Source organism: Chelonia mydas, chromosome 7 (genome assembly GCF_015237465.2).
Source record: "Chelonia mydas isolate rCheMyd1 chromosome 7, rCheMyd1.pri.v2, whole genome shotgun sequence".
In the NCBI taxonomy this organism is placed as follows: Eukaryota; Metazoa; Chordata; order Testudines; family Cheloniidae; genus Chelonia; species Chelonia mydas.
In genome coordinates this window covers 106,459,312-106,483,281 of record NC_057853.1, presented here as the reverse complement: position 1 = coordinate 106,483,281, position 23,970 = coordinate 106,459,312, and the positions used below count along the sequence as shown (strand labels likewise).

Below are 23,970 nucleotides of genomic sequence, written 5' to 3'. Positions count from 1 at the left end.
ATATGAGATCAATGTTAAGGTTTGCATTAGAGTACAAGTTTGACAAAATTGGGATACAGTAATGTTTTTTGGTATCTGTTGGAGATGAAAGTGAATTTCTCGTGGAATATGTTACTGACAATGTTGTAAGCAATTATGCACATGGAAAAGGAATGTGCAGATCTTTCCCCTTAACTTCTTATGTCCATGCTTTTAAGATTTTGGGTGGAGTGGGAGTGTGTGAGGTTTTGCAAGTCAGATTTTTACCTATTCTGATGCTTAAATTTCAGTGCATTAATTAATCTTGGAACCCAGATGTATAATTAGTGGTCTTAAATGTTTAGATTAATTAAACTCGTGGCAGTAATAACTAATTAGTGAATACTATATCTGGGATTGTTATTCATTAAAGTTTCCCTCAGTTCAGCTGTATGTCACCTCTGAAGCCTGACTGCTTTTCAGTTGTCAGTTTTGTGTGGCTTGTGTGCTGTGAAGTTTCATTTTAAAACTGAAACAAAATTTTGCCACTAGTTTGTACACTTACAGGCTGTAATCTGAAACTGTTCTAACCTGACAGTGACACCAATTTTTATTCAACAGAATATTAAAAACTATTTGAAAAAAGAAAGAGGTATCACTGATCAGGCTAATAAATGGGAATGAGGAGTGCCCAAAGCACTTTGAAATAAGGCCACTTCTATTTCAAACATGGATTTAGGAACACAACTTCAGACATCCAGATTTGAAAATGTTGACCCATCAGTTATTTCTTCTTCCCTTGTTACAACAGTTTAACACCCTGTAGCTTATTAAACAGTATACTGCTGTATAGCCTGCTACACCTTCTCCTTGGATTTGTCACGATTTTCGTTTCTCTTGCTAATGTAAAACAGTCAGGTTGGTACCCGAGTTAAAGCTTTCCTTCAGATAAAGCTGCCACAGCATTTGTGAGTAATGTCCCAATTGTGGACATTTGCAGAGCAGCAACGTGGTTTATGGTCTAGACATTACGTGATTGCTGCAGTAAAGGAAGATTCTAATGTAGGGAAATCAGTTCCTCTTCTGATAAGATGCCTAGCCCCACCTCTGTTGGAAACTGCTTGGAAGTCCCCTAGTGTAATGGATATATGCCATTACTCAAAGAAGAAAGACTGGTTACTCACCTTTTGTAACAATTGCTCTTTGCGGTGTGTTGCATATGTCCATTACATAACTCACCCTCCTTCCCCAACATGGGGTCTGGTGTGAAGGAACTGAAGGAAGGACAGGGCATTTCCACATTTTATACTCCTCTTCAAGCATGAGGAGCTTAAGGCTCAGGCATCAGAGGCCTGTGGGTATCACTAGGGAAAACTCTGACACTAGCGCACAAGACATACGCGCACAGAGTGTAATGGACATATGCATGCATCTCAAAGAACAAGTTACAAGTAAGTGAGTAACTATTCTTTTCTTCAGAATGTCAGAAAATGGCCTCAAACAAAATCCTCACCAGTACCAGAGCTATCTTAATGGGTACTGGGCTGAAGAACAGCTCTTCTCTGAGACCATCTTTAACCAACTAGCTTGAAATCTTAAAGCTTGCTTCTTTGTTATTTTTGCCTTTCTAGTTCCTTACTTTCTCATTAATGCTAGGTCAGTAGCTTCCACATTGCTCAACAAATGTATTTCTTTTCCATGTGGCACCTGTTAATTCCATTGCGTTAGCAGTATTCCAGTTAGCTGTTCCTTTGGTTCAGTGTAAGACCTCTATATAGAAGTGGTCTTTCTCCTTTGTGCCTTTTGGTTTTCCTCATGGCATGCTCAGAGGAGGAAAAACAAAAACATGACCTATGGCTGGCTGATAGGGGTAAAAATTAGTTTTCTCTGCTTAGATCACTAAAAAATAAATCTGGTAGTTTTTTGTGCTCAAAGAAATGTCACTTTTGAAGACACTGAAACTAAATAAATGAATATTTGATATCTTCAAATATTTAAGGATAAATCCTAAAAATTAAGGATGTTGGTTTGTTTTTACAGTATAACCTAATGATTCTTTTTGTTCTGATTTGTAAAATGAAATAACTAAGAAAATTTAGTAAATGGTGTTATTACTAAAATGATGTGTATCATATTACCTTTTTCTTTATTGAATTTATATAGTTTAAGAATGAATGTCACTTTGACCTTATCCACTAATAAATGTGTCAAATTCCAGCTGAAAAAGTTGGGTGTGATGCCACCAGAACAGCCTTTGCCAATGAAATGCAACAGAATCTACCAGATAATGTGGGCAAACAATGGAGATTCCATAAGCAGACAGTATGCTGGAACAGCAGCTTTAAAGGTAAAAAAAAAAAAAAAAAGAAGAAAAAAGAAAAGACGCAAACAAAAAAGAAACAAACCCCCAAAAATAACCCCTCTCAAAACCAGCGAAACAAAAACATTAGTATAATGAGTACCTTAAGTTTTGTGATCTGAATTATTATGCAATACGCAGTAGGACTCATTTAGTTTATTGCTTTTAAAAGATGCACATAAAAATGACACAGTAAAATCAGCTGAAGTTTGATTCCTTCTATACAATTCGTAGAGACCTGTGGACTCTTGGGGGATTTCTAAAGAATGACATTAGACAATTGGAGAAACACTTCTTGGACTCAAGGAGTGAATGTCTAGTTTTGCCTAAGTTGCCAGCATTCTTCAGTACATGACACTTTTGGTGTTAAATAGCTTGACTCTGTTCTAAAGAGAAGAAAAGTGTAAGAATTGAATTAATATTGAAACTGGAGATCTGTTTTAACAACCGTTTGAGTATTTCAGCAGAATACATACATAGTATTTCAAAACACGTGTTGAAGAATTTGGTAGATAGCAGATGATAGTCTGCCTTTTTAGCTACGGTGAGAAGAATCAACCAGCTATCATTAAATAATGGAAAAATAATCCATACAAGTATTTGTTTTTTAATGTTGTAGGTGAACTTTAAATGCTTTTTACCTGCCAAGACTAGAATTGAGGGTTCTGTACTTCTCACAGCTGTGACCCTTTCCTCTGGTAGAGGCTGCTTCATTTATTTTTACAAGGGATCATTAAGGAGCTAAAACAAATTGCTCTCAATACACCCAAACACCGGTGAAATCTTTCCAGTGCTCCCAGCCCTTGGTGTTGCGGGGCCTGTATGTTGTCAGCAGATTGCACTGTTATTAGACAATCTTTTGTAATTGTACGCTCCTCAGGGTAGGAATGGTTTTTGTCTGCTACAGCACTTTGTAGTCACTTAACAAATTAATGAGGCTGCCTGGCTAGAGCCTTCATTGAATAAACTATTTATTTTATTTTTTCCCTCCATCGTATCTTTAATTTGTGTCTGTCAAGCAACTAGATTGATGCACAAAGATTGGTTTGTTTTCAGTTAGTTTACACAAAGATGCTTGTATTTTGACAGTCAAGTTATTCACCTAGAAACCAACGTAAGCAATCTTCCAATGGATACATTTCTTAGGGTCCTAAAAATTAAATACCCTGGAAACATATTTTTCTTTAAAGATAACTGACCTGATTTTCAGAGGTGCTGCCCACCAATAGTTCCTGTTGGCTTTGTGGGTGCCCAGCAGCTCTCAATATCAGGGTAATTTTCTGCTAGGATCCTCTCATGAAGTAAGATCTAGGAGTGACACTGGCAAAACTCTTTGCTCTAAAGAATTTTGACTCCTGATGCTGCAGGCCCTACTGTGCCTAGACAAGTCGACTGCTTACTGAGGATCATGGTTATGAGGGCAGCTATTTGGATGTAGATGACTGACTTAAAGGGAGCTTATTGTCCCTCCATGCATGGTGCTTGGCTCATATTAATAATAAAAGCCAAAAGATTCTAAGCTTCCTTTGCAATGCCCCAAAAAAGAATTCTAGAATCATAGGACTGGAAGGGACCTGGAGAGGTCATCTAGTCCAGTCCCCTTCACTCATGGCAGGACTAAGTATTATCTAGACCATCCCAGACAGGTGTTTGTGTAACCTGCTCTTAAAAATCTTCAGTGATGGAGAATGATGCATGTCAAACTAGTCTGAAGAATGGTGATGCCTTTATTGATTTTAATTTAAAAAAAAAATCCTACATGACCTATCCTAATATTAACAGATAGGATAAATATTCAGACTATTGATTTCTTTCTTTAGTCTCTCTTATTGTTGTGCATGTACACTCCATGCAATCTAAGTGTGACCTTGATTCATTTTACTTTGAACTTGTGTCCATGAGACATTTATTCTATGAATTGATAGAAATGATTTCTTGGTAGGTGTAATTTATGTTAAAACGCTATGGACCTGGTTGTCAACAGCATTTTTTAAGGTTCTCCAGATTCAAAGATTCCTTGAACTATATTTGTAAATCTATTTTTATGTTTCGCAGGTAAAGGACATACTCTTTCTATTATTCTTAATATATCTTTATTTTGTATATGCAGAATAGCAACTTAAATTTAATTCCCTGAAATTTCACTCATTGAGTTATGGAGTATGTACACTAACCTCCAAAACGGCTTTTTGAGAACTGAGAGGGTTGTTGTTTAAATGCCACACACTTTGGCTAATTAAGTGTTCAAAGGAGTGTTTCTGTGTAACAGGGTGACTTCACAAGAACTGGCGAAAGGAAACTGGCAGGAGTAATGAAAGATGGAGTCAATTCTGCAAATAGATACTACTTGAATCGCTTCAGGGATGCTTATAGGCAAGCAGTCATAGGTAAGGGGAAAGTATAAATATATTTTCAGCTGAATTATTGCTTATTTGTCTACTTTTGTGAATGTTTGTGGAAAATATCTTGTCTTGTGACTCATGCTTTCAAAAGGGTAAGCAAGTATATGTTACCACAGTCTGTGTGTGACTTGCACTTTATGCAACATGGCTTAAGTGCATTGTAGTAGATGCCTGTTCACTCAGTAGGATTATATGGCCATAACCTCATTTTGTCTAGGTAACTTAAGATGCACCAACAGTTCGACTTTATCCGTTTATCTTAGTATACAATATAATTAGAAAAAACTTTCTTCTTGGAAACTGTTTCCAGTAATTATTTGTTTTTTAAGAAATGGTTATAGCTAAATTTTTCTGAGCAAAATAGTCTTGTTGATACTTCATTGTATAATATTAAGACAAGCATATATTTAGGAGATGTTGAGTGACAGTTCTTCAAATCCACCATACAGTATAACTTTGATTTTTATACATACCAATCTTACGAACAACCAGTTATACAAACCAGTTTTTTCAGTGGGGGCGGGGGGGAATTACATAACTTAAGTGATGTCTGTAAAGAACAAGTCAATATCCCTTCACATTCTGATGCCTTCAGTACATTGGAAATCACTTTGCAGTGGTTTGGAGGACAAGAAGAAAGTGTCATACACCCTGCCTTCTGTAATTTTAAGATGTTCAACTTTATGAACTTCTTAAATTTATGAACTCCTCCAGTCCCCAATGAGCTTATAAAATAAGGGTTCTACTGTATTGTAGACCCCCAAGTTTCGGAGCATAAAGCTTATTCAAAGCCGTACACTAAGGTGTTGAGAGACTGCTTCTGTATGTGTCTCCCTAGTTATTTATCTCACTTATATTTGTCAGTTCCTTATATTTATCTCCTATATTTGCTGTCTAGATTTGATGCAAGGTATCCCTGTGACTGAGGATCTTTATTCCATATTTACAAAAGAGAAAGAACATGAAGCACTGCACAAGGAGACACTGAGAAGCCATCAGGAACTGATCAGCCAGCTATTGCAAAGTTACATGAAACTACTCTTACCAGATGATGAAAAATTCCATGGTGGATGGGCACTTATTGATTGTGACCCAAGGTGTGTAGAACAAGATTACAATTGATTGATTTTTCTGTTGGTCATCTGCCAACATGGAGTCTTTCACAATTATTAGATAAAACCTGCTAAATTACTTAAATGTATTTATAGCTTTGATAGTTGATACATCCATACTCTAAGCATGTTGCAAATGAAGGCTTTTACAAAAAGTGACTGTGTCCTACAAATCACTTTAAAATGTGATTTGTTCTGAATGCAGGAGAGGATTAATGTGGTGAAGATTTCTTAAATGTATTCTCTTAAGTACCCTAAAAATGGGTGCGTAATATAACTAGTTCTGGGAGACATCACCTGGCCATGCAGCCATTCTTAGTCTCTTCGACTTTTAAGTGTGGCGGGTACCATAAAGAGACTTCTCAGCCATTTGTGGACATTGAGAGTAGGTATGTTACCCTCATTGCTTTCAAGCTGAGGTATGCTGCATACCTATAACTTGCAGTGTCATGGAGCCATATCTGATTAAGTGAATTTAAGATTTGTGAAAGCCCGGTGTCCTCTTGTTAACCACAGAGCGGGCACACAGGGGCAATAAGAGTGCAGACTTCCATTGTGCCAGTGTGCCTCAAACTTGTTCAGGTGAGGTGACCTATAAAGATAAAACAGTGGTTGTCTCTCCTGCCAGGTTAACCTTTAGCCTCTGAGACTGTCAGGGAAGAGTCAATTCAATTATGAAACTTTTTTTTTTCCCCCTGTAAATAACGATCCCCTAGGAACTGAGCTGAGTCTACAAAAGAAATTAACTTTGGACTGTCATAGCTTTGTTTAAAAGAACAATCAAGAAACAGCAGTCTAACATTAATAAATATGTGTACGTGACTTACTGCTGACCTCAAGGTGAAAGCTTCATATCCCTTTACCAATCCTTAGAAATGTCCAACACCTTCAGGTGGGAATGAACATTGCCTCTTCCCCAAGCCCAGTTGCATGATCCTACCCAATCTCATTTGTCGCTTCAGCCAGGCAAATTTGGCTTGGTGTTATTGATGCGCTTTATTTATATACCTCACAGAAAATTTTGCTCTTCAAAATTATATTTGCATTGTGCTGGTGTATTTTTATTGAAAACTGTAACATGGACAGATATAAACACACAACACATTATGCAGTAATTTAAATCTAGACCATTCACAGTTATAATTACTTGAATTCCTTTTTTATTTTGGTATTGTGGTCATGTCTTTTTCTGTCTAAAACATAATGTCTGCAAAATGCCTATCAGTTACAGCTGTATCACTAAACAATTGTGTATATTTGCCTACTTGTTTTGTAGCCTCATTGATGCTACTCACAAAGATGTGGATGTTCTGTTGCTGCTTTCGAACTCTTCCTACTATGTGGCGTAGTAAGTCACTGTTTTTTTTCTTCTTTCTTCGTGTGCTGTATTCTGTTAATAAACATACCCTATTTATATGCAGAATGACTTTACTTTTGACAGCTTTGTGCTACACAATAATTGTTTTTTAGCTATGAGTAAATAGAGATCTAACTTTGGACATTAACTGTTTTCTCTGTCTAGTTATGATGATGAAGTTGACAAAGTAAATCAGTATCAAAGACTAAGCCTCGAAGCCTTGGAGAAAATAGAAATAGGTAAGATTGAATGACACTGCACTTCATTACATGCTATCCCTGTTCCTTGAAGGTACTATCTTAAATAGAGTTCCACACTTGCTGCCAAACCATGCTATGAGTACAAAGGCTATTTCCTCACTGTACAGTAGGTATCTATAGATGGGAGTCACAGTTTCAGGGTAATTGCATCTATATATTCCCCCGCGCGCCGCCCCTCCCACCCCCCCGCCACTCCTTCCTGCGGTCCTCTCCAGAAGTGCCCAGTCAGGTCTCCAGTCATCACTTGTCTCTGGGTAGGGGCCTTTGTCTTGCTCCCTTCTGATTTGGGGGTTTTAAGGCTGCACAACTCCCTGCCTTCACTGTGATGTCCCTAACAAGCCAGTTTCACGTTAATGTCTTGGATAATGGAGTGGAGAGTATGCTTATAAAATTTTTGGATAACACCAAGCTGGATGGGGTTGCAAACACTTTAGAGGACAAGATTAGAATTCAAAATGATCTGGACAAATTTGGAGAATTGATCTGAAATTAACGAGATGAAATTCAATAATGACAAGCGCAAAGTACTTCACTTAGGAAGGAAAAATCAAATGCACAGCTACAAATAGGAATAACTAGCTAGGTGGTAATACTGCTGAAATGGATCTGGGGGTTGTTGTAGATCACAAAGTGAATGAGTTTGCGGTGTGATGCAGTTGTGAACTATATTCTGGAGATTATTAATAGGAGTGTTGTATGTTGGACACAGGAGGTAATTGTTCCGCTCCATTCAGCATTGGTGAGGCCTCTGCTGGAGTACTGTGTCCAGTTCTGGGCACCACACTTTAGGAAAGGTGTGGACAAGTTGAAGAGAGTCCAGAGGAGGGCAACAAAAATAAGATGTTTAGAAAACTAGACTTATGAGGAAAGGTTAAAAAAACTGAACATGTTTAGACTTGAGAAAAGAAAACTGAGAGGGTACTTAATAACTGTCTTCAGATATGTTAAGGGCTGTTATAAAGAAGACTATGATCAATTGTTCTCCATGTCCGTTGAAGATAGAACAAAAAGTAATGGGCTTAATCTGCAGCAAGGGAGATCTAGGTTAGATATAGGGGAAAAAAATTCTAATTATAAGGATAGTTAAGCTCTGGAATAGGCTTCTCCTGGAATAGAATCTCCATCAATGGAGGATTTTAAGAACAGGTTGGACAAACACCTGTTAGGAATGGTCTTATTACTTCGTCTTGCCTTGAGAGCAGGGGCCTGAACTAGATGAACTCCTGAGGTTACTTCTGGCCCTCCATTTTTATGATTTTGTAATCCCTGTTCCACAGTGTTACATAAATCATTAGTACGCTTAACACAAAATGGTCCCCACAGATAATGCATGCAGTTGCAATATCTGTCAGATGGTTGTAAAAACTTTCATGTAGTTAGGACTCTAGCAGAAGTTTGCTGTCTCGCTGGTGGTGTATAACCAGACTGAGCATGCATTAAGTAGTTTTTCTCTTCCCTTTGCCCACCTTGGATTCTGTCAGGTTACTTGCAGTACTATTTGAAAAGGAAAATGGCAATGTCTCCAGTGCTGGTCAGGGTTTCAGATCATAACCTCTATGTCCCATACCCAGTATTCTCTGAGAACACATTTCAGATTCCTCTGAGTTTACAATAATGGTCAATTCCAGGGTATACCTCTCTCCATTTCCAGTTAGCTCACATAATAATGCATAGTAGAAAGGGAATAATTTTTGAGTACATGGTTTTCAAAGAAACTTTGAAACAAATTTAAGTATTGACTTAATTTTGTCAAGTTATTACAGCAATTAGATGTCTGAACCAAATCAAAAACAAAATATGTTCTGTGGTCAGTTGCATCACATGCTGAAAAGTTTCAAAGGTGTCATGGCCTGTTTTGAGAGGACTGCTTGATTAGATGCCTTTCTGCAGAGTTTTCAGGTTCACGTTTGTGCTCTTGTATTCTTTCTTTCATAAGGCCTGTGGTAAATAGCAGAGATACAATGGTTACTTTTCAAAAAGTCTCTTCTGTTTTTGAAAGATTTCAACAGTCCGATGAAGTGAGCTGTAGCTCGCGAAAGCGTATGCTCTAATAAGTTTTTTAGTCTCTAAGGTGCCACAAGTACACCTTTTCTTTTAACAGTTCAAGAGAGATTCCTTCTACTTAAATGGGGAATATTGTTAAAATAATTTAGTTTTCTTTCAAAATGGTAGAAACTCTTTAAATGCATTCTTTGTAATTAGTAGGGACTGCTCACAATTGGACATCTTCCAAAACTGTGCTCCGTAGAGAAGAAAATCTATTTTTGAACTCTAAACATAATATTATCAATTCATCTTTTCATTGTTGGCTGAAAATGTAATCCCTGTCTCTAGTTAAGAGTTAGCCAGATTAGAACGCCAAGTAAACAGTTATATGAGAATTTAGTTGGCTGCTAAAGGAAGTAATGTCTAAAGGAGGGAATCCAGAGTTTCTAGTTATGGATGCCACTAGCCTAAGTGTTATCTGTATTTTCACCATAGTTGCTGAGGCTCTCAAGTATTGAAAAGGAAGGTCTTTTTATATTGTAGTTCCCCTGGAGAGAATGAAATCCCATTGTGTAGTAGGATAGATTCAGTCACCTTGTTTAATTAAGTCCTTTATTGTGCTCTTTTGCTTATTGTCATTTTATCACTTCATCTTCAATGTGGAGGCGGATATACGATGTGAAGGAGATATATGAATGTTCTTTTGTACCAGTGACCTGGCCAGCAATCTCATTCTTCATGAGGATGTTAGTTTCTGTTGATTCTGAGTTTCCATTCTTTATATGAGCATATACTGTAATTTCTGTGAGCTTTCACAGGCTCATATAATATGCACATCTCAAAACTTTTTCCAGAGCCTGTTGTAAAATGTGGATCTGCAGAGTGCGATGGTTTGGGTTGAGACTCAGTGTTTGCAAGGTTTAATTAGAACTCTGGATAAAATGGCTTTGTTTTAGCCATATTTTTTCAAAGGAAGGGTTTAGTGTTGATGAACCACAATGCAATACGTTAAAATTTCTTACATTCTTACTGGAACCAGAGACTTGTATTATTAAAGTGCTTGTTTTTGCTGAGTGACTTGGGATAGGGTTAAGTTTCTTTCTCTTCCCTTTCATTCTCGCTAGTATTTGTCCTAGAGATAGAGCAGCTAATGGATAGTAAGAGAATTTGGTTCTAGGTGAAGATATTATCTGGAATAATTTTTCTGGTAGAATGATGAAAAAGCAGCAGGTTTTCTATAGAGATTTGCACAGATGTTTTAGAAGTTGTTTGTTGTAGAACCAAATTCTCCTCTTTGTGTCCCAGAGATAGAGTAGCTAATGGATATTTATTATATATGCTGACAATTTTGCAATATTTGTTCCACTATTTCATGAAAGAACACTCCTCACCCTCCCAAAAATGTGGATGTCTGGCTTATTTCTCAGGTCCTGAACCCACCCTTTTTGGAAAGCCCAAGTTCTCTTGTATGAGGTTGCATTATAAATACAATGAAACAAGTGGCTATTTTCATACTCTCAGAGCTGTGGTGCGCAACCCTGAAGAAGACGGAAAAGGTAACAAATATACATTTTGCAATAACACATGATCATGTTCAATATACTAAAGCTTATCTTTTATATAACCCTTTTAATCTATCGATCTCAGACCACTTTACAAAGGAGGGTAAGTTTAATTATATTCCCATTTTACAGGTGGAAAGAGAATGTGTCTTACAGTGGCTCACTGTTTGGATACTAAATTGTGATGCAACCTAACTTACTAAAAAACGACAGGGTAAATTCAGATTTGGTTAGCTTAAAACAGCAGTCTTCCTTCTAGGGTCTGGACAATGGCTGTCTGAGTTTGTTCTGCTATTCATGTTTAGGGTAGGATGAATGTTAAACAAAGTCACTGATGCTGATGAGTATGGATTAAGTCAGTGTAATCCATGACTAAAGTCCTTGGTATTTTGTTTAACTTGGTTAACAGAACACTTATCAGCAGAAAAATCTTACTTCCTACCCGTATCTCCAAATTGGATGTCAATGAGAATTAAAATAAATATCATTCTGTCAGTATAATCCATATACTTTCTCCCCTTCCTTCTCTCTCCCCAAATTGAGTAGTTACAGTAAAAATTCCTTTCTGAATGTTTTTCTAACCCATCAGTACCAGGGCATGGGAAGGGAAGAGGATAGTCTACTCCCACTTTGAGCTTTACATCAGGAAATCACAACTTTTGGGGTATAAGTTTAAAAAAATAGAGAGATTTAACACGTTTAATTAATTGACAAGCAGCCTCTAAAATTAGATTTGCTAAAACGTGGGATTTTAAAAAGTTTATATTTAAGGGAATCTGACAGTCTGCTAACTGGATTTCAGACACCCTTCAGTGTATTGCAGAGATGCTGCGAATCACGAAGCAAGCTATGGGATTAGATGTGCCCATTATTGAGAAAAAGCTGGAGAGGTGAGTGGTGTGCTTCTTTTTTTTCTTTAATTGCCCTGAATCTTCAAGCCACAATTTAAATAACTCTTTTTAGAGACACCAAGTTATTTCTGCATGGGATTCTCACAGCAACTGTGTCCCCATTTTAGCTACTGTGCTAAGAATGACCTGATTTCTGTACTGCTTTCAGCACCTATGCTCTGTAAACATTTATTGAAGGATAGAATTTAAAATAGTTTCTCCCGGTCTGTGTTAGTGTATGGGACTGATCAAAGTCCATCAAAGTCAATGGAAAGATTTCCAGAGATTCCAGTGGTCTAAGGATCTGGCCTTCTATGTACACATGCATATAGCACTATCACTTTAAAAGTGAGACCATCTTGGGAGCCATGAATCCTTGCTACACAAGGTCTTCCAAGATGGCAGCTGCTTTTCTTTTAAGGACACTATTTGAATATAAGACAGTGTGTTGATTTCAGGTGTCCTTTGTTATCTTATGTTTAAACACACGTGTATTGTGTTCGTAGAGGCTGTCTTTAAAAGGAAAGCCCCTCTTGAAGCTGGTGCCATGCTGTTTGTTCCTTTAACACCTAAAAATAAGTAGTATTTTGCAATGTGTATTAAAACATAATTAGACCTCTCCCTTATTTTAATGCTCTCTTGTCGATAGTAGAGTAGGAAAACTGTGTCGAATAAGGCAGGCATGGTTCTGTTCCTCTCCTAATATTCAGTGGTTCTGAAATGTGTTCAGTATTTTATATGCTACAAAACAGAGGATAATATTAAAGGTAACCTTTATGGAACCACTCAGTATGGGTTGAGGAAGAGTCCTACCACACCTCAACAGACTGATGGGACATCTCTCATTGATGGCGAGGGACTGGACTTCACAAACTACAAAAGCTTGAAGATACCTTAAAGTGACATGCTGAAATACTCTCAGGCATATGAGGGGCATTGAATGCTATATTCCGGTCTATTTTTAAAAAAATGTGGCACATTACCATTAGACACCATTTTGCATCTGACAATTTAAGTTGAAATCTTGAAGAGCAATAAATGTTGTGGGAAGAAAACATTGCCACACTGTGTTCTGCATGAAACTCCTGGGAGAAAGTTATAATCTGTTGAAACCTTCCAGAAGCTACTCTGCAGGAATGAGGAGAAAGGCGTATGTGTGAAGCTAGATTGTCAGCATATGTATGTTGCTATATTGATTGAAAAACTGCTGTAAAATTGAGCTGAATTTAGAAGAAGTTTAATCTGATAAACAAGAAACAATTTATGCTTACTCTGATAGAATTTATTAAAAATGCTATTGTGAGAGCTAGAATGGACTCTTAAAATCAACTTTAGGGTCCAGTAGTACATACACAAAAATCATTCACCTTGAAGAAGTACTAAACTATCATTTAAGTGCTCTGTCAGTTTGATTTTTTTTTCCTGTTGTCTGACATGTCTAGAAGATTCATGTATCTAATCTCACCACCCCAAGACATGTTAAGGGCAAGTACACAGAGGTTATAATTCACTGTCTCCTATCTATGAAAGAACTGTCAAATAATTAAATGATAGGACTCTAGTTTCATCATACAAAAAAGGTCTTAGATAAATTTACTGTATATTGGCATAATACTCAAGAATGGATATGGATATTGTATTAAAACAGCCAAACTAAACAAGATAAACAGCTTTGTTTTAGAATTGATTGTTGAATAGGATGAATTTTAAGTTTATTTCTAGGAAAGTCCATGCCTCTGAAGGCCTAGCAAAATTAAACTTAAAACATAACTCATTAGAAAAGCAACAAACTATATACCCAATAAACAATGGGAAAGTAGCTCTACATTATCTCTGAAATATGGCTAATTGCTCCAGGCTGATTCTGCATTGCTTGATACCCACAACAAACATAGTTGTGGTAAATGGTATTAGAAGAATGTGCAGATACATAATGAAGCCAGTATACACTCAAGCTTAGTGAAGGCAGTGATGCGACATCAAGTGTAGTTAAATTAGTGATTTTTGTTTGGAAAAAGTTGATTTTACGGAATACCTAGAACCATTAAGAAGTTAAATGCAAGTGACGTAACTTTGGTTTTAACTTGATGGAAGATATTTTAAAAGCACAAATCAGAAAATTCAAGACTATTTTCACAGGAACTGTAACTGTTTCTCTTGCGCCTGTGTAATACTTTCATTACATAACCTTGTCTTTATCTCTGTCTTGCAACATTTGTCAGAGTTTCAGTTGCTATCAAACCCATAAGCTTTGAATGTCTTGTGTGTGTGTATGTGTGTTTAAAGTTTTAGTTGTAGTGGAACAAAAACAGTCCTTGTAAATCATAGTTATTATGAAAAGACAAAGGATCGTCTGAAATATTAAAAGCAAACAGTAATTGAAATTGGGGGGCACAAAAGCCCATAGAGAGATTATTGAGGTTCCCTTGGATCAACAAGAAAAGACAACTAGAAGATAGAGATTTTGCAAGGGAACAATATCTTGCCTATGGGAGAAAATGAATAGAGCCCTCAAGAAGTGCCTGTGTGGTGTGTATTTCAGAGCAGTTGATAACTGATGGAATAATTTAGTTTCCATAGTAGATATTTTTGTGAAGTTTTCTTGATTACTTTTAGGATTTTTAATACAGATCTTCCTGTTTTCAAAAGTTCATCTTCATTTATTGCTTTCTTGTCCTCTGGTGATGCAGCCTTGGTATTCTACATCAGCATTGATTGCTGTAGAAATGACTACAAACTGTCCCAAAGAGGGGTGAGATTTCAGGTTGGGAATTGCCACAGGTGAAGACAAATTCCATTTTTCAAATTAATTGTAAACCACTTTAAATGTATGAACTGAAGATTTTATTAAGGGTACCCCACATTTATATGCTGCAAAATGGATGGCATCATAAATTGGGAAGGGGAATGTTGTGAATAAGTTTAAAAAATGTTTTGAACTCTTGAGTATTTAAAAATCCTTATTATGCTCTGGAAAAATACAATGAGATGTCAGCTGCTCACAGATGATATTTCACTAGAGTTTCTTCATAAAGGTTAGAGACTGAATATGGGATGAAAATACCCACTATGTAAGAGGCAGTGTTTTCTGAGGTCAGAATTCAGGTTCGTTGCAGACAAGGCCTGCATTTAATAGACTTCGGATAATCTTATTTCAGGATATTTTCACTTGGCGTTTGATGAGATACAGCAGTCTAAATGGCCAGTACTTTTGGTGTTTGTATAGAATTGATCTCTAAACCAGATGTGTCAATATCTCTCACCAATCTGTTTTTTCTTTAATAGTTTGTAAGTCTTGTATTGCCATCTTTATTCGTAAGGTAAATAGTTGAAGGATACTTGTAAATGGAAGTTATTCTTGAGGTGTCATAACCCATATAATGAAATACTTATCTTCTGTACTATTGTGTTTTTACTTTTTTCTCAATTGAAAAATTTCCATAGCTGTAAATATTTACTGATCTTTAAGAACTAGATTTTTCTCATCAAGAACAGTATGATGGAAACCAGAAGCTTATTGAGATGATTCTCATATCTGAAATGTCAATACTTAGTATAATTTTGGAAGGGATATAAACCCTCATGCTTCAGGTGTAAGTCAGTCTTGTGCTTAAGGAGTGAAGAAGACACTTGCCTATGGACAGGTTATTCTGTAATTATCTACTTCAGAGTAGAAGGAAGATGGATGGGTTGTGCTTTTTCAGTTACCTTATTTTAGAGGTTCTGAGCACACACCACTTGCATTGACTTCTAGAGTGGTGGGTACTCCTCTTTTTTTTTTTTAAATGTTAGGGAGTTGCAACTTGCTCAGGGTGTGGTAGAAAAATTCCCTCCTTAAGGCTACAAGGAGTTAATAACAAGAGGAAACCTATGTAGACATTTGTTTATATACCACCAGTACAGGAAGAGAAGGCTTCCTAGCTCAATTCAGTGTTTATAAACTGCAGAATACTGTAATCATAGGAGATTTTAATTATCAGATATCAGTGGGGTTCCAAAGAAATCCAAACAGGCAACAACAGCAAACTTCCAAAGTTATGTAGAAAATAACTATGATCCAAAGAGTAGAGAAGGCGACATAGGGAGAAACTGATGGGATTTGGATGAATAACGGAGAAGCCTAAACAAGTGACTACAAGCTACTTTCCACTCAGGCAGGAGTGGGTACCCAGAACGCAGGAGTGTATGCATATTGTATTTCATGAAAGCAGATCACGGTGATTTAGAGACCCCATATCCACCAGAGTACAAGAAGGTGAAGAATTCTAAAGGATTTGCAAATTAAGGCACAGCAGACACTAGGTACTTCTGAAACAGAAGAATGAAAGAAAAAGCTTAAATGGTCCTAAGTAAAAGGTGATGGTAGATGGTAACATATTGAGCAAGGGAGGGACCATGTCTGCTGAGGTACCACAGAGATCAGTAGTAAGACTGGTTGTATTTAACATTTTTCCTTAAAATCTAGAAGTAGTCTATAATCAACTTTGCTGATGAGGATAAATTGGAGGGAAGTGCAAGTACTAACAAGGGCAGAGAAATAAGAAAAGGACGTAGAACGTATGAACATGAATAGAAAATAAGAGATTTTCCTGGAAAAAATGCAAGCGAAGTCATTTGGGTGGTTGGAAAGATTGAAACCATCTGTAACGTGCTCAATAGAAAGTAATGCTGAAGGAGAACAAGGAGTGATAATGGACACCTAATTAGATTGGAGTTTTCAATGTGAAATTGGCTCAAAAAAGAGGCCCCCCTTTTTCAGGAAAGTAATAATCCTGTTCTGTAGCACTGGTTAAGCTGCATTTGGAATGTTTCATTCAGTTCCAGGAATCTCATTACCATAAAGATATTGGCACATTAGACTGGAAGTTCAGAAAAGAATAAAAAGTAATCAAGGACAGAAGAGATTAACATAAACTCAGAAATAAATATGAATAGTTTGGCTAAGCAGGGGCAAACTGTCTGCAAATATTTGAAAGGCATTAACACTAAGGAAGAAAATTATTTAGTGATAAATATAGGTGTAAAGAGGATAGAGTAAAACTAAGAAAAGAAAATTTAGGCTATATTTAGGGGAAAAAACCTGACAGTTGAAGAATCAAGGGTCTCTCATCAAGTGGGACTTTTCCATATATCCTATAAAACAATCCTACATTGCCAGGGAGAGAAATCACCCAGTTCATCTATTATTACTATCTGTTGTTTTCTCCTGTACATCCCCTCCTGGTAATATTGTTATTTATGTGTACTGTTTCATAAAGCAGCAAACTTTATGAATATTGTTCTGTTTCTTACATTTAGAGTGTCATAGATGTGATGTCATTTGTCATGAACAGAAGTCTAGGTACTGATTTCAATCTGTGGTCATAAACTTGCCCGTAATAACTATTTTATTGAAATAGCCTTGGGTAAATTTAGTCTCTTCAGTAAATGTTTGCCATTTCATACAACAGTTTTTCCTTTTTTTTCCCTTGATTAATCTCAGTTATTTAAAGATCAGCAGGAAAAACAATGACTTTCAAATCTTAAGGTTTTTTGGTTTGGTCAGGTTAATACTAAAAGAACAGTTCATCATAATATCTCATTGGTCATTCTCTTGGAATGGTTCTAAAAATAAATTTCATTTGCTTGTATCTGCATCTATTAAAATATTAAAACAATATTAACTGGGATATTGTGAAACTTGTGATTTAGAAGTGTAACTGCTTGATTAACTGAACAAGAGAAGACATTATTTTCTTTAATTTTTCAGGAAGAGCAGTAAACCCCATGAGGACATCATTGGCATTAGATCCCAGAATCGAGGATCCCTGGCTCAAGGCAAGAATTTCTTAATGAGCAAGTTTTCATCTCTTAATCAGAAAGTCAAACAAACTAAATCCAATGTTAACATCGGCAATCTTCGCAAGTTAGGGAATTTTACCAAGCCTGAAATGAAAGTCAATTTTTTAAAACCCAACTTGAAAGTTAATCTTTGGAAATCAGACAGTAGCCTTGAAACTTTGGAAAATCCAATGGCAGATACAAAAGTCTGTGCTGAATCAGATATTGAAATATCAGATAATGACTCTTTTCATTCCGATGACTTCCTTACAAATTCTAAATCTGATGAGGACCATCAGTTAACTGGCTCTTTAGAGAATGTGGGACAGATAGACTACGTTTTGCCCAGCTGTGGTATCATTGCTTCAGCTCCTCGACTGGGTAGTCGGTCCCAGTCTATAAATAGCACTGACATCAACATTAGCATTCACATTCCTTCAGAGATCCATGTCACCCAGGCTAACAGGCCTGAGTGTGAAGACAGACCTATGCAGGGAAGTCCTTTCGCTGACAATGTGGCGATGGAGTTCATTAAACCCATTGATGCATACTGCCACAGATTTGTACAAGACGCTCAAAACAAGATGACAGATGCTTCAATGGCAGAGACTGCTCCTCAACAATCCTGCCAAAGAGTAGATCAAACCAGCAACAGTGCTTCTCAGAAAACAGAAACCTGGTCAGAAACAAACAGAGACATCCCTTCAAGACCATCTAAACTGGATGTACCATTTTCTGAGTCAGGTTCTCAGTTCTTAGCTGTTGAGGAGATTTACTCCAATAGATCTCATAAGAGCCCAGGATCTGCACCCAGTATTCTTGAAGTTGAGACAGGACTTCACATGACTCCTTCTCCAGCAGACAGTAATGGCAGCAGAGCAGTCTCCCCCTTTGCTAAGATCCGCAGTTCTATGGTCCAAGTTGCTAATATTACACAAGCTGGATTGACCCAAGGGATAAACTTTGCAGTGGCAAAGGTGCAGAAGAGCCCAGCAGAACCCGAGGCTGTAAATGATGTCCAACAAAATGAACTGATAGAAATGTTTACACAGTGCCAGACCCGAATAATTCAGATTTAGTTGCTAACTTAAAGTACTCTTGTTGTGGCTTGTACATATTCTTAAAAATTCATACTGGAAGATCTGTGTAATGTGAATTGCCACTGAACATTGGGATAAAATACCAATAATGTTTACAGGAAGTGTTTTTGATGCAAGTTGATTTTGGTTCTGAATAGGTTTTAGAATTCCCTCAAGCAGCCGAGATGATAGAAAGACATACCATACTGAACAGGTAGCCTATACACTGGTATTTAGTAAACACGCTGTTCATTTTAAATTAGTTGCACAGTTATCTTTGAGACAAATTTTGTAGGTCTTCTGATTTGTGTAGAATATTTATAGTAAAAGGGGCTGGTACTGCACTTCTTTTGTTACCTTACTACTCTTGCACTGCACCAGCAACATATTTTACTGGCAAATTACATTTATTCTATTTATATTTGAACTAGTTTTTTTTTTTTACTTAATCTTTTTTGTGTGGTTTCCATTGAAGTTCTAGACACATTCCTCAAGAAATGGTGTTTTTGCAATGGAAACTGATACATTTTCCTATACATATCATTACATTAACTGGAAGTTTAGACTCTTCCCTACCACAACTCTTGTCTGTCCTACCTCAATTAAAGGATAAGACAGGTTGCAAAAATCTATAATATCTAATTGCCTGAAGTGCAACTTCTTAAAGTTCGTGGGGTTTTTTTTTTTTGTAAAACCAGTGGGAACTAATGTTCTTTTAATTATCTTACTGGTGTTAAAGCTGTCCTGTTCCCCATTCTGTTCTACTAAACACACTGCTCTATAATTTCTGTCCCCTATAATAAGGTAAAACAAACAGGGTACTCTACATCCAGAAATAATTGCTTAGTGTATCAGGATACATCCTGATGTTCTGTTGATTTGATTAGAAATTTTAACTGTCCTCTAGCCAAAAGCAGCAAGTGATTAAGCCAGCAAACCATAGAAGGAAAGTGTACTCATTCATGAGGTTAGTCTGGTGATTTTTAAACTCCAATTATAGTAACACGTATCAAAACAGTTCATTTAGTTTAAACCAACTCAACCTTTGTGATATTCGCATGGATGAGGCTGAACTTATACTTGTGCAGGGAACTGGGTACCAATAAATGTGTGTGTAAGGAATTATATCTTTAGATTCTTGATTTTTCTCAGAATTGGTGTTCCAACACTGTTCTGTTGTAGGATGTCATCTATAGAAACTATAGCATAAAGCAGGATCTTGCTATACAGTGGTTCATAACTATAACCACCACTATTATAGAGCCAGTGCCTCTGTGTTTTAGTACATGTACTGTAGATAGATCACACGTGGTGTTCTAAGCAATTAACAAGTGTCATGATGGTAGTAAGGTGTCTTAGAACCTCTCTAGTGTAACCAAAGTAATTATCAACTAAACCTGATTGTCTGTCTGGACTTTGATAAACAATTTCAGTTTTGTTATTTATTTGTTTTATTACAGTAATGCGGTTTGTTTTGTGGAGTGTCTATATACATTTGTGACTATATTTAAAAATAAAATACATTGTATTTTAAGGTGAGGGATGAACATGAGAAATATTTTAATTAAAAAAATAAATAAATAAGGAACCCAAAGAGGCTTTCTGGTTCTTCATATTTGAAGGGATATTGGACTTCAGTTCAAGTTTCAAACCAAAGCAGCCATCTTACCAATTCAGCCCAGGGTCAGGGAAGGCAGTGTTTTATGCCTCCTTTTCATCTCCTTTTCCTGAGCTGTACTGTCCACTCCTTGGCTCCCAGGTTTCAGTCCTGTAAGTGCTTTCACTAAGATGTCTAAAAAACCCTAATTCCTCCACCAAGGGGAGCGTTGGATTCTCCATCTCCTTGAAAATATGCTTGAGCCAAACAAGTTACTAGGCTTAACACAGGAGTAACTGGATGCTGTTCTCTAGCCTATGTTATACAGGTCAGACCATGAATCATCACTTACTCTGCCTGTCAAGGTTCTAAATTTTCCTGCAACATTTGAAAAAATCACTAACGCTTAAGGCAATGAAAGGAGTGCAGGATGCCGTGCTATGGTCTTGGTACAAAGTGAAGGGGGAACGAATTTACAAATATAGTGACACACCCTATAACAACTACGTGCGTTTAATGTCTGTAGAAAGAGACAAAGCATTGCCACCTATGGCAGACAGAATAAGCTTGGGAAATTTGGAGGGATCAGTAAGCTTCTGATGCTTATGTGTCTAAAGAATGCATACAGAGCAGAAGCATATTTAGAGTTTGGGAGGGTGGGGGAAGGAGTGAGACACTGAAGATCTGTTCATCAGGGTTTTCCCCTTTTAGAAGACTTGTATATTATTCACAACTTAACTTTTCAAAGTGCTTTGTGCAAACAGTAATAAAATGCTTACATCATGCAACTTAAAAGAATGTTAGTCAGCTACACAGTAGGAATCCTCTAGTGACCCTGGCAAGCCACTTTAAAGCTCAGGGAGTTTCAGAAGAAGAGCTCTGAACGAACAGCGTTACTTGGAAGATAGGGTCTAGATGTTGTACAAACTTATCCTTAGAGCACTGCCAGCTGCACTTCATTTCAGTGGTCTAAAGCTGGGTCGTCTCTGAGCAGAGAATTCAAGAAGAGTTTGTTTGATTACATGCTATGTGTATATATTGTGAAATGCTTGAGCTGGTCATAACGAAACTGATTGTATTAAGCCTTTTTGTGAAGACTTGAGTTATGAGATGGAATAAGAATAAGAATGTCCTCGTGCTATCAGGAAAACAGCTGAAGGCTCCCTGTCTAGCTAATGTCCCTCCTCCCCCTTGACTCAACAAGGTTTGTTCAAAAATTTTGCTATCTAAAATGGCTTTAGTTAGACTGGAAAAAGCATCATCAGAACAACTTATTTCTTGGCTAGCTTAGAAGGAATGTTTTTCTCTCAGAAGTATAATTGGCACTGCAGTATAATGTTGTTAAGCAGAGCTAAAACCTGAAAAGGGTAAGTGCAGCTGCAGACCATCTTATTTCAAGAACTGTGTGTCCAGATTAATTGAGCGAATCGTATTTCTACAATAGCAAATTGAAACTGAAAATACAGCCAGCAAAGACTGTGACATAGCAGTCATAAAGAAAACATTGCGGAGAAACATTTCCCTTAAGAGGAAAAAGGGCCTTTTGTTAAATTTGCTGCACGAGATGTACATGGTTTCAGAAACATGGAGAGTAAATAGGCTAAGTAGCATTTCTCCTTCTCAAGAGGTGGCTTGAGTAAATTCCACATGGTTACAGTTGCTTCTCTTGAAAAGCTCCTGCCTATTGCTATGTATCTCTGTAGATACACAGAAAGAGAGCTTAGCCTCTGTCTTACACTTGCTGCGTATTGGAGCTATGTAGATTGTTGTCATTCTTGAATAGCTGCATGCTGTCGAAGTAATGTCTGTTCAGTACTTACCTTTACTGTGCAACCCCAACTTTAATTGAATGTAGGTTACACCATTGCTGTGCAAGCTCCGTGGATTAGCTTGAATTAAAAGGGCTGCAACTGAAACTCGTTTTGTCCTGAGGATAACCAGCTCTGCTTAGATTGGATGTGCTTTGCTTGCATGCCTTCAGCAGCTGAACCACAGCATAATCTTTTGTGAGGAAAGATGTCTGTCGCTGAACATTCAATTTAAATTAGATCAGCAACAAAAGTAATGGGGGTGGGGAGGCTGGAGTCAAACTATCTGGAAAACATGCAATTAGTGAAAGTTTGAGTTCAGGGTAATGCAGATAGAAAATGTAAAATGGGCAGTATTTGCATTCTGTATTTATGCTACAGCCCCCTCTTTACCTGACTTCATTGCTACCTCTCATAATGGGGTAGGAATCTGTCTTGAGAAGTGTAGCAGTTCTTCGAGTGGTCGTTCACATCGATTCCAATTAGCTATGCGCATGCTGTGTGCATGGTTGTTGGAAACCTTTCCCTTAGCTCGTGTTGGGTCTGCTAGGGAGCCCCCTGGAGTGGCACCTTCAGGGAGTGACCACCCCCACACAATGCCCTTCTGGACCCCTGGGTTTACCACCAGACCCAGGGTACCCCTTCAAGGGCTTCCAGGTCAGTGGTCTCAGGACATCACCCCTCCCACTCACCAAAGGACAGACCTGCCCCTTGTGTGATGGATGCAACCCTTGTCAAACTGCAGAGCAGTCAAGGGATGTGGCTCCAGTGCCACCTGTAGCCCAGGACACTCCTGCCTGGGCTGGAACAACAGGGGAGCCTAGCACAATCCAGGAACCAGGGCACCTTGAGGGCCATGAGGACTCTGTGTCCCTGATTTTCTCCCCATCATTCTCACCTGATAACATGGTGGCAGGAGTGTCAGCCTCAGGTCCTCAGCCCATTGACCCCAGGGCTCACCAGGACCTATTCTGTTGTATTGCCCATAATATGGTAACTGAATTGGAGGACCTAATGGTGGACAGTTTTGCTCTGGAGGGTCCTTCCAGAGTGGCACTACCAATAATTAAAATGATCCAGAACAACAAGAAGACCCAGTGGCAGACTCCAGCCTCCATTCTGCCCACTGCCAGGGGGTGGAGTGAAAGTACTTTGTCCCCTCCAAAGAATTAGTTTTTATTCTCTCATACACATTTCTCCCTGGTGATCTCAGCAGTGAATGAAAGAGCACCAGCGACAACAACTGCTGGCTCCCAAGGCTAAGGAGGACAAATGTATGGACTTATTTGGCAGGAAAGGGTATGCTGCTGGGGGCCTACAGCTGAGGATAGCCAACTAACAGGCATAATTAACTCTTGGGATACTATGTCCAAATCCAAAGAGCTAGTCCCTGTGGAGTCAAGAGTGGAGTTCTCAGCTCTGGTTGAGGAGGGGAAGGCAGTGGCCAGGACATCCCTTCAGGCCTCCCTTGATGTGGCTGACTTGGTGGCACAAACCATTTCCTCTGGGGTGGTGATGAGGAGAACCTCCTGGCTCCAGGTCTTCCCCCAGAGGTCCAACAGACCCCTCCAGGACCTTCCCTTTGATGGTACAGGGCTGTTTTCAGACCTGACCAACTAGAGACTCTGTAGCCTCAAAGATTCAAGGACAACACTGAAGTCTCTGGGGATGCATACGCCTGCTACCCAGAGAAAACCTTTCAAGCTTCAACCCTAGCAGCAGCAGGGGCAATATCAACCACTATCAATCCTGCCCAAGGCAGGACCCAGGCCATAAGGGC

The 23,970-nt window shown here is 38.0% G+C and overlaps 1 protein-coding gene across 2 annotated transcripts in view; it reads left to right on the top strand.

Moving 5' to 3' along the window:
- Positions 1-20,379, top strand: part of INPP5F (inositol polyphosphate-5-phosphatase F) — a 100,632-nt gene extending 80,253 nt beyond the window's left edge. For both annotated transcript variants that reach the window (XM_043551921.1, XM_037904094.2), the window contains 8 exons: positions 2,177-2,305; positions 4,587-4,704; positions 5,618-5,816; positions 7,108-7,179; positions 7,354-7,427; positions 10,862-10,990; positions 11,799-11,886; positions 17,636-20,379. In XM_043551921.1, the coding sequence (XP_043407856.1) occupies positions 2,177-2,305; positions 4,587-4,704; positions 5,618-5,816; positions 7,108-7,179; positions 7,354-7,427; positions 10,862-10,990; positions 11,799-11,886; positions 17,636-18,785 (1,959 nt within the window). In that variant the 3' untranslated portion in view covers positions 18,786-20,379. The remainder of the gene's footprint in view (positions 1-2,176; positions 2,306-4,586; positions 4,705-5,617; positions 5,817-7,107; positions 7,180-7,353; positions 7,428-10,861; positions 10,991-11,798; positions 11,887-17,635) is intronic.
- Positions 20,380-23,970: the final 3,591 nt, after the last annotated feature.